Source organism: Ursus maritimus, unplaced genomic scaffold, assembly GCF_017311325.1.
Source record: "Ursus maritimus isolate PB19 unplaced genomic scaffold, ASM1731132v1 scaffold_11, whole genome shotgun sequence".
Taxonomy (NCBI): domain Eukaryota; kingdom Metazoa; phylum Chordata; class Mammalia; order Carnivora; family Ursidae; genus Ursus; species Ursus maritimus.
Window position 1 is genome coordinate 8,297,469 of NW_024423453.1, and position 15,902 is coordinate 8,313,370.

The 15,902-nt window shown below is 35.8% G+C and overlaps 1 protein-coding gene across 2 annotated transcripts in view; it reads left to right on the top strand.

Moving 5' to 3' along the window:
- Positions 1–15,902, top strand: part of ANK2 (ankyrin 2) — a 219,761-nt gene that overhangs the window by 49,457 nt on the left and 154,402 nt on the right. For both annotated transcript variants that reach the window (XM_040626261.1, XM_040626260.1), the window contains exons 3-4: positions 1,673–1,771; positions 3,102–3,200. In XM_040626261.1, coding sequence (XP_040482195.1) covers positions 1,673–1,771; positions 3,102–3,200 — 198 coding nt within the window. The remainder of the gene's footprint in view (positions 1–1,672; positions 1,772–3,101; positions 3,201–15,902) is intronic.

The window sequence follows — 15,902 nt, forward strand, 5'->3', positions numbered from 1 at the left end:
TACATAAGATAAAAAAATATCAGTAAAGTTAGAGGCTCTAAAATATCAGGTTAATTATCTCCTTAAAAATTCCTACCCTATGATTACACTGCTTTCCCTTCATTGTGTCAGAATGAGTTTACTATTTGTGAAGTAGTTTCCGTCTATTTAAATTAAGTACTTCCTGTTACCAAAGAGACTGGGTGTTGAATAATTAACTCAGAAAACAATTTTGGTCTGGTGAAGGCAGTGGAAAACAATTTTCATTTGTTGAATCATTTGTGTATAGCTAATGCAGTTAACATTATTTACATGCTGATAGAACACAGGAGTCCTAAAACTATCTTTTTCAAGTTTCTGTTATATTGTTGAGTCATTTGCTAAATTTTCTAGGAATAAAAAATTTTGAAAGTACTTTAATTCTTATCACTTTGTGCCAGTAAATATATAGAAACCATGACATGCATGTATCAATAGTATGACTGTATTGGCTACTCAGAGTGAAATGTTGAAAAACCAGGACCATGTTTTGCAAAGAAGAAAAACAAACATTACGTTGTTTTTGAACCAAAAGTCTAAATGCTTTCCATAAGAAAATCATTCAATATAAGATATACAGTGACCTCAAATAGGAAATTTGCCATCTAGCAATTTGTTTATGCATTTGGTTTCCTTATATGTGTTTTAAAAAATTCAACTGAGTAGATTTGAAGATGTAATTAGATTTATTAAACAATTAATGAAACGGGCAGCATCCCACCTAGCAAGTAGTGAGGAGCTCTAAGGAGTGGTACTAAATGGAAAGTTTTTATAGAAAGGAAGGTGGGGCAAGAAAATTCTTAGCAAAAGAAAAGAAATGTTCAGGCAAGGTCACTTTCCCTTAGGGAAGAAGCAGGGGGTCTTATCATTCAGATTACATCATCTTTCTTTGGGGAATGGAGAGGGCCCATGTGACAGATTACCTCATTGGTACTGATCGGAAACTTCCTGATTGACTGGTTAAGTCATTTCTGGGGGAGATCAATATAATGTATGTAGATACCATATTTAGTAACATTGTCAATGAGTTTTCTCAGTGGTATGGTGAGTAATTTTTCAGGAATTTAGATAGATATGAATCAGATATTAAAGTACTCTCAGATTATAAGATAAATTTTAAATTTGGGGGGAAAAAACCTAAAGGCAAATTAGTGATGGTGCTAAATGTCTTTTAAGTATAATGTTGTTATTGTAAAGTTGTTTTACCTTAGAATGGTCCTATGGCTTTTAATCACTTTTTATGTAAAAGACATTTCCTTCCCATTTGTTAAAAAGTAACATTTATTTAAGCTCGGTGTTCTAGAAACTGGAAAGAAATTTATTTCTGGGTGCAACCAATGATACAGAGTTGCTCTTTTTTTTTTTTTTTCTCATTAGAAAAGTGTTTAGATATTTCTTAGTTAAAAAAAAAGTTTGTTAGAATAAAGTTGCCAAATCCACATTTCTAATCAATATTTACCTTTTTTCCCCTCTGCATCAAAAACACTGGAAATTCGTCTCTCTGAACTTAATAGCTTCAAGCTAATGCAAAAAGAAAAAGTACAACCAAGAGACTAGAGTCTGTTTAGTCTCTGGGTTAGATCCATGCATAAAAATCAGCTACTGTCCACAACCATTATTCAACTTCTGAAGTCTTGTTTGCTTCTCCTTTCAGAATGGACTCAACGCTCTCCACCTGGCTGCCAAAGAGGGCCACGTGGGCCTGGTTCAGGAGCTGCTGGGAAGAGGGTCCTCTGTGGATTCTGCCACTAAGGTAATATTCATGCTGGGAGAATTTGTTTCCTTGGAACAGAGGAAATGATTTAAAGTTGTTTTCCCTGGTTATATATTGCAGAGGTTTACTGGAACACCAAGATTCTTGACTATGTAGAACTGAAATTGAAACTCATTACTAAACTTTGCAGAGTCGGAATCGGTTCATTTAGAGATTTACCACATATGAGACTGAAGAATTCTATGCACCTGGTTTCTAATATTTTGTCTTTTTTCCTTTGGTTCACAGAGAGAGTAGATTTATATAATCCTCTGTAGACAACAGCACCTATTTTCCTAAGGTTAATTCATCTAAAAAAAGTAAATAGACGTAGTAAACTTCTCAGTGAAAATGGACAAGCAATTTTCATGCTTTAATTAAGTAGTTATATCTTTTAGTATATTCATTTAACTCGGTAAGAGAATATATAGAATCTTTCATACTGTAATGGAAGAGCGATTTTGGATCATGGATTGAATTATTGGGAAAATTAGCTTTTGTCACTATAAGTGTGTATGTAGAGAATTGGAATCGTTTTGAATGAACTGTACAAGGTGTTTAGTATACTAGAAGCTGCTTTTTGTTGTTGTTGATATTCCTTTTAGAAAAATAGATTTGAACCTTGTGTTTGAGAATCATTTCAGAAACAAGAGATATTTAAAAAAAATATCATCAGTGGTGACAAATCTTTGTCTTTAGAAGGTAAAATTTTAATTTGGAGAAAAACAGTAGCCAGTCAGAATCCAGCCTGTTGACCAGGGCTGGAGTGTGACAATCCCGTTGTGAGAGATGCAGGGAGGCTGCAGGCCCTAGAGCCTCCAGCTGGGCCATTATTCTGATCAGGGATAGACAAAAAGAGTGCTGGAAAAATGAGGAACATGGCCAGTTTACCTGGATTTCTAACACCTCACGCTTGCATAGTTGCCAAAATGTTGGCATAATTGCCTGCTCACAATATGCAGCGATTCTCGTGGACATTTAAAAACAAAAATAGAAGCTTCCTGGCAATTCCAAAGAAAAGTCAAAATACAAGTTTACTATAGGCAATAAATTGTCACACACGCACACATGCACACAAATCCCAGATTTGATTCAATAAGAACTCTTCTGTGTTCTTAAACACCTCACCAGAACTGTGAAGGCTAGAAAAGGAAAACACTATATGGGAAGCTCGGTGTTTTGATGGCAGACAATTATCCCTTCCCAAGATGGGCTACTATCGTGATAGAATGACCCTTGAAGGAATCAGCAAAGTTGGAAGTGCCTATACATTTGATTTCTACAAAATTCGGAAACCTCTAACGTTTTCTATTCTGTTTCTCCAAAACAGAAGGGAAACACTGCTCTTCACATTGCATCTTTGGCTGGACAAGCAGAAGTTGTCAAAGTTCTTGTTAAGGAAGGAGCCAATATTAACGCCCAGTCTCAGGTATTACATTCGGATTTTCTCTTGTGTAAATGAATTCAAATTAGAACAGCTCTGTGAAACTGGTTTAATGGGTTGAGCCAGTTGTTGGGTAGGTAGATTTACTATAAATACTTCTGTTTTTTATTTCAGCCAATTATTTTATTAACTCATGCAATGATATTTCTTATTTCTTTGATGTATCATGATCACCCTCTTAATATAACTGAAAATTTGACAACCACGGTCTCTCATTCTAAGTGCATTAAAAAAGAATATAAAGTGGTTTTTTTCCACAATGACAGTGACATCTGTGAAATATGAATTATTCATGCGAGTTCCATGTCGCGCTATAAAAGTATTTTCTCTCCTTAAATTTTAAACATTCTCAGAAGATTAGCATTCCAGTAGGAAATCTGCCACAAAGTGGGAATCACACTAATTACCTCACACCCCAAATATGGACTTTACAAAACTCCTGAAGGAAACTGAAAAATTCGTGACCCACAGCCTTGTGATGCATGTAATAACAATAAACTGGATCCCTACTTCCCAAGTGAAAAAATGCTGCTTTGCCCAAACCTTTACTCTTGGTATCTGTTATGTATCTATATAGAAACTGAGGTGCATATCTTTATAAATCCATTTCTTCTCTCTCTTTTTGAAAGTTTTTAGCCTTTCTGATATCACAGGCCATGCCACAGGGGCTATTGGCAAAATAAAGGGTTCCTCTCTGTTTTTTGGGATAATCTCACCAGCTTGCTTTTGAAGGCCTTGGTGTAGGAATGTCTCTACCTATTTAGTTCATTCATTCATCATGTAGACATGGCTCTAGAGGTATAAATGGCATAAGTTCTGGACCCATAAAATACTACAGGGCAAAAGTTTGAATCAGTGCTATTTTCTTTAATTTTGATTATAGGGAGAAACCTGTTGAAATTATGACAGACATGACATTATTTATTTTTATTTCTGTAATAGCATACTATTTTAAATAACCACATTTTCTTTTAAAACCCAAATTTTCTTTTAAAACCCAAATATGCATCTCTATTTTAACATTTGTTGAAAATATGCCATATTCTAAAAACTTCATTAAATGAAAAACATTTTTTTAAAGATTTTATTTATTTGAGAGGGAGAGAGAGAGAGAGCATGAGAGAGGGGAGGGGCAGAGGGAAACAGAGAAGCTAACTCCCTGCTGAGCTGGGAGCCTAACTCGGGGCTGGATCCTGGGACTCCGGGATCATGACCTGTGCTGAAGGCAGATGCTTAACCAACTGAGCCACCCAGGTGCCCCTAAATGAAAAAAAAAAAAATTAAATTGGTACCATCTGTAAAGAATTCGCATATATTCTATAAAGTATCATGGCATCTTGGGCTTAGAGACAGAGGACTTGCAAAATCTGCTCTAAAGTCAGGAATTAAAACCTTTTCCTTAGAATAGCAAGAGAACATCTTTTTGCTTTAGAGCAAAGGTTCTCAAACTTTGGCTGGTGTCATAATCACCTGCAAGGCTTGTTGAAACGCATGAATCTGGGCTCAACCTCAGAGTTTCTGATTCAGTTCTGGAGTGGGACCTGAGAATTTTCGTTTCTCGGAAGTCTCACATAATGCTGACACTGCTGGTTCAGGAACGCTTTGAGAACCACAGCTTTAGAGAATGTCAGAGAAAACTGGGCATAAGAACGTTGCAGTAAGATTCACTAGCTATAGGTCTAACTATGTGCATAAATCAAGAGTTTGTGTTCTTAAGCATGGAAACGAAAGCCTGGTCAAGTTCAATCGCCCATAGGAGGTTTCTTTTAATGGAAAGTTCACATGCTAACTGTTAGTGCTGTTAGGATCTATGAGAAGAGCTTAGTTACTTTTCTCAAAATGACTAGTTCGACATTGTGAGTTCATAAAAGTTGACAGGTAGCAAATACTGCAAGATAAATGCTTGTTAAAAGTTATATCAGTTATACTGTGATTATTGGAAACTTATGTGCTTTGGAGATTTTTCAAGGAGAACAAGTGAACACCATTTAATTGGTAATTTGCTTTCAAGAGAGAATGAGCCCATTCTTTTTAGTCATAATTATGCCAGTTTATAGCGGATCCTACAGGAAGATTTATATTGTCATTAAGAGATTAAAGTAATCTTCATTTGTATTGTATTTGATTAGCCCAATTTAAGATTCATATTGTAGGAAATCCTGACAAATAGCTTCAAACTGATTTTAATTTGTGAGAAAGTTTTAGAGGGAGAAAAATTAATAACTAACATTTAGGGTGTTTTTCTAAATAACTAAGTGATCTGATGAGCCCTATGACATTATTTACTATATTGAATTTAAGTGCCCTTCACTACCAATTAACAAAAAATACTATTACTTAAAATATATTATAATTTAATGATTGAAATTAAGATATAGGAATTTATAGAAAACAGGTTGATTATTCTGTTCCTGTGTGCAAACAAGTCTCAAAGGCATGGTTTCAAGGGCCATTGAGAGAGGATATGAGTCCTGATTCTCATTAGTCCTGTCTTGTTTAAGATATAGATTTCTTACATGGTGACAGTGGACCTCAGGTGGATGGGTAGGACCATGCTCATGGTAGACAATCACTTCCTTTTGAGAATCAGAAAAGGGTCATAGGAGTACCAAATGCTCAAGATAAGTTCTGAATTTTACACTCAAATTATACCTTCCATATCTTTCTAAGAACATAATGCAAGGCAAATGCAGGATAGTCTGATGTTATAGCAATGTTGATAGCTGCATAGTACTTTGCCTTTGACAAACTTCTGAGTTATTTAGAAACGGACCAGTAAAGTTATTATTGAATTAAGAAGATAAAAAGCTCCCTGAAAAGCTCCAATGTTCAGTAAACATTTACAGGGCTCATAGGTTGTGGAGAGGTATACGTCTGTGGATTTTTCCGCATTCTCTACCTGAACTGTAAAATCCATGTGAGGCTTACCTTCACATAACTCAGTGCCGATTTGAGTAGGCAGAGTCCTTAATTCATGAAGAATTCCAGAATACCAGCAGAAGCAATTTAAGTATTTTAAGTAGAATTATGTGATCAGTATAATAACCACCAACCAATGTTGTGGTTTCTGTGCGCAGCAGTGGTGGCAGTGTGGTCTCAACTGAGTCAATTCTCAGTATGATTTTAAATGTTGCTCAGACCAGGTAGCTGTCTGGCTTGGTTCTTTGCTCTCCTGGATTTGGTGGCATGGAGATCTCATTAAGACCTCCGTGAGAGCTGTTTTGGTGTTATAATGGGTCTGGAAGTCAAATCAGAATGATTGTAGGAATGCTATTTGCGCTGAGGGTGTTTGCTTGCTTTCTGACAATCTTTACTCTCAGACAATCTTTACTAGGCATATTAACATCCTCTAAACCATCCTACACAAGTAATGCTGGGACGCTTTCTGGCTCTTTGTACTGGCATTTGTTTGTCACTTTTATAATCTATAAACCTATTAGACTCAGAGATACAACATTTATTTATTTATTTATGACTTTACTTATTTTAGAGAGAGAGAGAGAGAGAGAGAGAGACAGAGCATGCATGAGTGGGAGGAGGGGCAAAGGAAGAGGGAGAGAATCTCAAGCAGGCTCTGCCTGAGCATGGAGCCCAGTGTGGGGCTCAATCTCAGAACCCTGAGATCATGACCTGAGCCGAAACCAAGAGTTGGGTGTTTAACCAACTGAGCCACCCAGACGCCCCAGAGATAGAACCTTTAAAAAAGTTTTCCAATTATATATTATAAAAGAAACTTTGAAAACATTTTTTAAAAGTCTCGCAGAGTGATGAGTTCCTTTAAATCTTTGTAGCACTTTTTCCCTGATGATATTTGCCTACCTCAGGTTTATTTTGTGTAATGTATATCTACAGTTTCTGCAAGGTGGTACGTTTCTTGGGAGCGATAATTTTTTTCACATTTCTTTATATTTTTATGATTTGACGTAACACCTTGCACATATATGACTTGGAGGCTAAACATATGCATGTATATTCTTCCAGAGTAAGCCCTGTTGTGTATTCCCACCATGCTTGGCAGTAGATAGTAATCAGAGTACATTAAGTAATACTGACCGCAGGCGCTATCTCCGGTGCGTGGGGAACACTGTCTTGATCCCCATTTACTCTGTCATTATCGATGACACACTGAGACAAAGATACTTCATTTACGTGCTCATAATCTTCATCCCCGAGCAGAGCTGCTTCTCATAGCTTCTCTAACACTTGTACCTTCACTACAGACCCCAGAGAACAGTTTTTATAATTCTTTTTTCTTCTGACCCAAACCCTATGTAGGTCCAAGTCCAGATTTTCCTGAAGTAGCAGTCATACGAAAGGTATAAGGTGAAAAATTTCCCCTTAGCGTTTTTTTGTGAACTAATAATGCTATAGCTGTGCAAAAACGTTCAAAACATGAGATTTTGTCGTTGCTGCCAAGGTAATCTGGCCTGAGAAATTTCCCCTCTTTAATTTTCTCTACAATAAAATGCCACTTTTTGTTTCTCACACAAGAGTATTTTTCCTTTAGATTTTTATTCTATTTTCTGATGTAAAATCATTAAAATCAGAATGTCCCTTGTAATAAAATAGTTACTTTAAAAATAGCTATTTGGTTTTTGTTGTTGTTCTTACATAGCAAGCTAGTTTATGTGATGCATATTTGACTACAGTAATTTAAAAAAAGCACACTGGATTCTAGAATATTTAATATCTCTGTACAGCAGACACTAAGTGAAATCGTGGAACATGAGTACAGTAAAACTTGTCAACCGTAGCTTTCTGATTATCTTTTATCTTATATGATGGGGCCTGGGATGTTTGAGTTCCCTGATAGTTAGAGAGAGAAAGGAAAATGTGATTTCATTAGAAGGGTGGGCCAGAAATTCCCACAAGACTGTTTAAGAAGCGTGTGGAAGTATGTGTCCAGGGAGCTAAGTGTGGGTTGGAATAGATTCCAGATGCCACGGAATTACAACCCCATAGTAATACCTTACACTCAGCCTCTTAATTTTGAAGTGTATTTTTTATGTGTTATTTAATCTCATTTTATCTTTAGAATGATGTGAATTAGCAACAATTACTCTCATTTGGATATAAGGAAAATTGAGACACAAGCAGGAAATTCAAGGTCTCATACCACATTAGCAATGGAGTCACTAACCCAGGGCCGTTTGGAATGGACACCTTCCTTCCAATAATCTAGATAGTTCACTGGTTCTTTTAAGCTTTCTCTACAATTTCTGCTTCTTCTGGGGGAGGTTCATGACGTTACTTAGCTTCCACAAGAACCAGGTCCCTGGCTTAGATGCAGTCCATTCTTTCTGGGTCCAATTGCTCAGATGCTGGGAAGAACTGAAAACATTCCACAAAAGCTAGGCATTTGTGGGTTAAAAGGATTCGTGTACGCTGGGACTTTTTCACTCAGCCATCCATTTCTTAGAGTATTTTTTACCAAACACAATTTTTAACACAATGGAAGACTTAAATACACTTTCTGGTGTTTGGTTTGTGATGTCTTTTTGATACATTTTTCTTGTCAATGTTTCATTGTTCTTTTTTTTTTTTTAATTTCTTGTGTTTCAATATCATGAGGATTCCAGAAACAGCTTTTTTTTTTTTTCTTTTCATCTTTTTTTTACTGGTGAGTGAGTCCAAATAAGATATTCTGGTTTGATATTCTTCATACCATATTTTACTGAAAATTTACTTCTATTTTTCTAGAATCCTTTTGCTTATTTATGTTCACTACTCTTTGTTCTTTCAATCTTGGAAATTTCATTCCAAAAAGAAAACTTTCCTATTTGTAACACAACATGATTAGACTTTATTTTATTAGCTTTTAGATTTTTAGGTCATGACCGTTAATGCCAGTTGCAAGATTATATGACCATTAATTATACCCCCAGAATTTAAGGGTGCATATGTCCATTATGTGCAATGATAACTATCTTGTGCAGGTGTAGCTTCCAATAGTTTTTTTTTCTTCATTGGCCCTCACCCATTGTCACAAATAATTTGAATTGGGCTGTGAAGAGGAAGAAAACCTACACAGTTGGCCAGCATACCCATTACACTGAATTGCTTCCATATGGCCATGGAGCCATCCCTGGCTCTCAGAACAAAAACTCATAATGGAACATTCCGTTCTGTCACACACACACACGGGATCCGGCATCACAGGTTCAAAAAAAAATTGTTTTGTTTTCAGCGTTTTTTTTCCTCCAAATATATTTACATATGGTTCTTTCTTAATACGGTTCTTGGTTATCTTAATCAAGAAAATTTTTGTAGGGGCGCTTCGGTGGCTCAGTCGTTAAGCGTCTGCCTACGGCTCAGGGCGTGATCCCAGCGTTCTGGGATCAATCCCACATCAGGCTCCTCCTCTGGGAGCCTGCTTCTTCCTCTCCTACTCCCCCTGCCTGTGTTCCCTCTCTCGCTGGCTGTCTCTCTCTCTCTCTGTCAAATAAATAAATAAAATCTTAAAAAAAAAAAAAAGAAAATTTTTGTAACATAAATTCTCTGAAGTTAAGGTGAAAGCATGTACCTGAATTTGACTGAGAATAAGAAAGAATTTAGGACACTAAAAACTAATAAAACAAAGTCTAATCATGTTTGTGTTACAGAGCCTTTGACTCTGAAAATCAGTTTATTGGGTGATTACACATTTGCAAGTGCATCTGTGTTCCTCAGTATTCCAAGTTAAATAAAGGAAGTATGCTTTCTCCAATTCCCCATTCTCTGATATGTTTACAGCAATGATGAGAATTGACGTCTTTAAAATTTTGCATAAAATAGAATTATTATCTCACATTCTGGTAGAATTTCAACATGGAGGGGCGCCTGGGTGGCACAGCGGTTAAGCATCTGCCTTCGGCTCAGGGCGTGATCCCGGCGTTCTGGGATCGAGCCCCACATCAGGCTCCTCCGCTATGAGCCTGCTTCTTCCTCTCCCACTCCCCCTGCTTGTGTTCCCTCTCTCACTGACTGTCTCTATCTCTGTCAAATAAATAAATAAAATTAAAAAAAAAAAAAAAGAATTTCAAGATGGAAAGTACTGGTCTGTTCACACACACACATACACACGTCTGAAAAGATATAATATTTTCATTTGCAATAAAATAAAACACCTTTCCATTTTTTAAAGAAAATGAATACATGCATATTTTGTCTTTATGTTCATTTATCTGGGGACAGATGGTGTGAAAAGGTTGAATACCATATCAGTTTGTCCTGAAATTTGAATGAAGTAAGACATAAACATCATTGAATCTAAATCTATGGTACCTGTCCCATTTATTTATCAACTCAGTAGCCTATCCATGTCCACTATTACTGTATTTTGAAGGAACTACGTTTATAGAAAGGTAAGACTTGTACGGAGAAGAATAAAATGGCTAAGAATAGTTAAAATAGTATAGTTAGCGAATAGTTACAATAGTTATAGCGAATAGTTAAAATAGTATTGTAGCGCTTCTTACCTCAGATCTCACAACACATTGTGTATGTTCCACAGTAGCTAAGATGCTAGGAAGACCGCAGAGCAATGATCTTTTCCAGGCAAAGATCACAGAACAAAACCAAAATGTGAAACGATGACACTAAATAAACTAAATAAAACTTGCCAATAGAAAATTATTGGGAGTAATCATTCACTCCGTCCCCTCCCCCTCCGTCACTCAGCAGGTATTTGTGTATTCAAAGTGTGCTTACTAATATTTGCTAGAGATACAAAGGTGGCGTGGGAGTGGGGGAGACCTGAGGAAGTGATGGCTGAATTGCTTTCTGTTTGGGTTTTTTTTTTTTTTAACTCATAGATAATATATTTTTTAAATATACTTTTTCCAGCTTCAGTGAAGTATAATTGACCAATAAGTTTGTAAGGCATTTGAAGTGTACAATGTGGTGATTTGATATATGTATGCATTGTGAAAGGAGCCCAGGTTAATTAACATGTTCACGGCCTCACATGTATCTTTATTTCCCTTTCTCTCTCTCTCTCTCTCTTTTCATGAGAACATTTAAGTTCTCCTCTTGTAGCATATTCCAATTGTACAGAATAGTGTTATCAACTATATAGTCATCATGTTATATATTAGATTTTCAGAACTTACTCATCTTATAACTGAAAGTTTGTATACTTTTACCAGCCTCCCACTATTTCCCTCACCCCCTGTCCTCAGCCCCTGAGAACCATTTTTGTATTTTCTGTCCTGTGAGCTCAACTTAAAAAAAAAATAGATTCCACATATAAGTAATACCATGCAGTATTTATCTTTCTCTGTCTGGTTTATTTCACTTAGCATAATGCCCTCCAGGAACTGTTCTCTTACAAGAAGGAATTAACATAAAAATCAGGGGAAGTGGAGATGCTGTGTGCTATGGGAAAATGAAATAGTACAGGCAAGAGTCTGAAAGAAATCTGGGAGCTGAGACATGAAAGGGAAATGGGGTATATATGAGGCTGAGAGAGAAAATCAGATCCTGCAGGACTCTGTGAGACATATTAAGGATTTTGTTTTAAGATGGTTATCCTAAGCCCAGTATGAGGTAGAGGTGGGAGGTAGAAAAAGATGAGATTTGGATTTTGAAAAGATCACCCTGTGCAGTTTGGAGAACTATAAAAGGGCCATCATCATAATAGAACCTCCCTCATCGAGGTTATGAGAATTGAAATAGTTAATCCATGTACAGCACTTAGAACAATGCCTGGCATAAGAACTCAATGAATGTCATTGTTCGTAGATTCAGTGATCGCTCATTTGTGCAAGAGCAGCCACTCCGCATGCCCACTGCTCCCTGTAGCACAGAGAAGATGGCAACAAAGTCAGTTCCTTGATGTAGGTTAAGAGCTTGCTACTAAAAATGAAACCTATAGCTCCCATGACTGGTTTTTTTCACATGCTTTTTGAACACTGTCAGTGCTGGTGCATGAAATTACATTATCCTAAACACAGATGGAATAGTAACTTAATAGTTGAAGTAATTCAGTAATGAGGATGTTTAGAATATAGACATTGATCACCTAGAGACATATGCAGCTTTAGATTAATGGATAAAAACTGAGAATTCTCATCTCAGAAATATATGCTGGGTGGTAACAAAATATGGTTTTAACCAAGTATTATTTTTGAAAATCACTTTCAGAGAGTAATCCCAAATATGGAAAATTCTGCATAGTATATAATAAACCAAAAAAGTATTGTTTATATTTACTTAAGGTAAAATAGCAAAAAAGATTTTTAAAGTGTCTAAAATATAGTGTTAGCATACCTTAGAACAAGATATCAATGAAGCTAGTGTACAAATGAAGGTGTAGAAAAACAACTTTAAATTGCTGTTTAAAAAACATCTGATGATCTTGATTGATCTGGGTTGGTTTTCTTTAAATATAAAGTTCCATTCTGCATCTTTTATTTGGGTAGTTACTACTTTTCAGGACTAATGGTAGTAACTTTAAGTATCATATTAGTTCTCTATTACAGATATTTTTTGTGCCTGATATTTTAATATTATTTTAAGTGATGCATTTAATATGAATTCAAATTAATAGATTAAATTTAATTTTAATAACTTAAAAAAGTTACCCAGCTAGTAATATCAGCCTGCTTCCCAAGGAAATATACAAAAAACACTGTGAAAACGTTTAGAATGATAAGATAGTAAGAGTATTCTCAAGCCAGTAACATAAAAGGATTCGTGAGTAATACTATCAACATCGTGTTCAAGCCCTAGCCAATGTAATAAGATAAGAATATGAATGGAAAAGGAAAAGACAAAAATGTTGTTTTATACAGAATATATGATTATGTAGATAGCCCAAAAGAATCTGCAAATCAATTAAGATAGGCTTACATTAACTAATTTATTAAAAGCCTACTTCCTGCATAATTCTATCCCATGCACGTCACAGATTTGCCCTTTCACAGTCTTTGGCTAAGATTTTCTTCAGCCTAAAGTTGAAATGAATTATTCTTTTACCAAGTTAATACTAGGACAAAATAATAAGTTTCCACATCTAAAAATGGTGAATTAGCACTTTCAATATTCTATATAAAATTGGATTTTTGAGGCACAAGTTAAAGCTTTATTAGAGTGTGCCTGCATGACCGACTTCAACTGTATTTTCTGTTCTTCTCAAATCGTTGGGAAATATTTTTGTTTGATGATTTTAAAAGGTCACAAAATCATACTGAAAGTACATATGTTTTGATTTGCAAATAGTAGCCCTTTAAAATTTTTGTTTTTTAGGAATTGAAACACATGTGAACCAACAATGTCATCAAAAGACATTTATTAACTCTGTCTGAACATAACCCGGTACAGTATTTTACATTGTGACCCTTTAAAATTTTAAGTTTAAATAACGTAAATTGACTTGAAGATGTGAATAGTAGTAAATATAAGCAGTAGAATAACATCTTGACGTTAAATGCAAATCAACAAAGGCACATCTTTGCAGGAGAGCAAGATAAAGACATCGCTAAGCGGAGACAAACACAGAAGCAGGGCAAATTCCACCCCAGAATAAGAAAAGAAAGGCAACAAAATATGTTTAAGTAATCCAGGAATACTCTACGCAGAGATGTAGACCTCCTGAGAGACTCTATAGTGGTTAGGAACCCTACCCTATCACCTACTATTTGTGTTACCTTGGGCTTGTTACTTAACCTCTCAGTGACTCGGTTTCCCCATCTGTAAAATAGGGATACCAGTAATTTACTGCACAGGGTAAATACAAAGATTAAATGGGTTGATACATGTGAAGTGCTTAGAGCAGTGCCTGGTCCATAATAAATGTGATATAAATGTTAGCTTCTATCTTAATTATTAGATATAATGGTTTAGCTACTTAAATTATTGAATAAGTACTACATGATTTAGAGCATAAGTTAAATCAAGTTAAATTTTAATTAATCTGTTATTTTGGCTGATTGTCCGTTGGAGCTGAGAAGTCATGTTCTGGAGGTGGTGGTGGAGAGAAGATTATACAGAAATTTCACCTTTAGTGACTAGCAATATGTAATTTGTCTTTCATATAACATGGGTTTGGAACAAAGGGCATGAAGCTGAATGATTGGAAAAAGCACTTGCTACAAACAGCAAGAAAGAAAAATGACTATATTCATTGAACACATACCATATGCCAAGCACTGTTTTACCCACTGGAGATGCAACAAAACTCTCTCTGCTTTATTAACTTTGGGTGGTTAAAACATCCAAATTTAAAAGCATTGCTTTTTTTGTGTTTTGTGTTTTCTTAATAATTAATTTTTCTATTTTCTGTTATTTTAACATAACTTCTATTTTTAATCCCAGTATTTATTTAACAAATTTACTTAAATATGATTTAATAAAGGAATAAGCTGTTCTTCATCTCTTACACATGAAAAACACATTTTGAAGGCCGGAGATAAAGGATTACTTTACTTAGAAAAATCCTTATTCCTTCTATTTCAGCTGTAAAACTAGGCTACTCTCCCTATCTTTTCTTAGTATATTTCAAGTCCCAGCCTCTTACTGTATTGCGTTACATGAGAAGCAGGGAATTTTTGGCCAGACTATCTCATTACCAATATTTGTCATAATCTTTCACTGTACAGAGAAAATTGTTCAAACAGTGTAAATTTTCATAAACCGTTTACCAATTTGTTGTCACCTTCTGATTTTATAGCTAGAAACCAAGGCCAAGCTATCAGAGACCATCAGCAATCTCAGACAAGATAAACTTTCTCAAACAGTGTAGTTTTTAACATCAGGGAAGGGAAGCACTATCTTTTTTTTTTTTTTTTAAGATTTTATTTATTTATTTGACAGAGAGATAGAGAGAGAGCACAAGTAGGCAAAGTTGCAGGCAGAGGGAGAGGGAGAAACAGACTCCCCGCTGAGCAGGGAGCCTGAGGCCGGGCTCAATCCCATGACCCTGGGATCTTGACCTGAGCCGAAGGCAGATGCTTAACTGACTGAGCTACCCAGGTGCCCCAGGGAAGTACTATCTAATGATGGATTAAATTCCAATTTTAGACTTTTAAAGGTGCTTATATCTAAACAACCTGATGCTGTGCTTACATGATTTAGTAAATATTCACTTGCTACCAAGAAAGGGTAAGAATTCTGTTTAATGGCAATGACGGTAACTTAAGAACAGAAACTAGGAGCTATCCCTTTTTAGACAGTTAGATCTATCAAAATGTCATCATTTGAAAGCATAATAATAATTACTATCTCAGCAGGCATGTCAATTGTTGTGGGCAAGCATACTTCAGAAAACACTTCTGACAGATCAACCTCGTTGGTTGTTTCTGGGTACATTTTGAAGCCAATTTATCCAGGTGGAACTATCAAAAAATATTTTTTGTTTAGAATTTTTAATGGGAAGATAAAGAGTGTATACAGCATACTTACATATTTTTATGGGTGAGCTTTAAGGGGTGACATCTTCCTGCAGCATTATTCAGGTGCAAAGTGTAGCTTCTCTATTTTGAGATAAAAAACTCTGCACTCAGCTTTTTAAAGCAGATCAAACACGCTGAGGGAAAGTGTTGCTATAGGTACCTGTAGGTTGGAGTTAGGCAGCCTCTGTCTCAGTAAGGATACGTCACACAGTTTTCAGGAGCAGCGTGAATCCACCTGGCCCCCTGAGATTCTAATGAGAATTTATTTTCCTGGATGAGAATCTCTCTCCTTCCCGTGACGATTCTTTCCGTGACA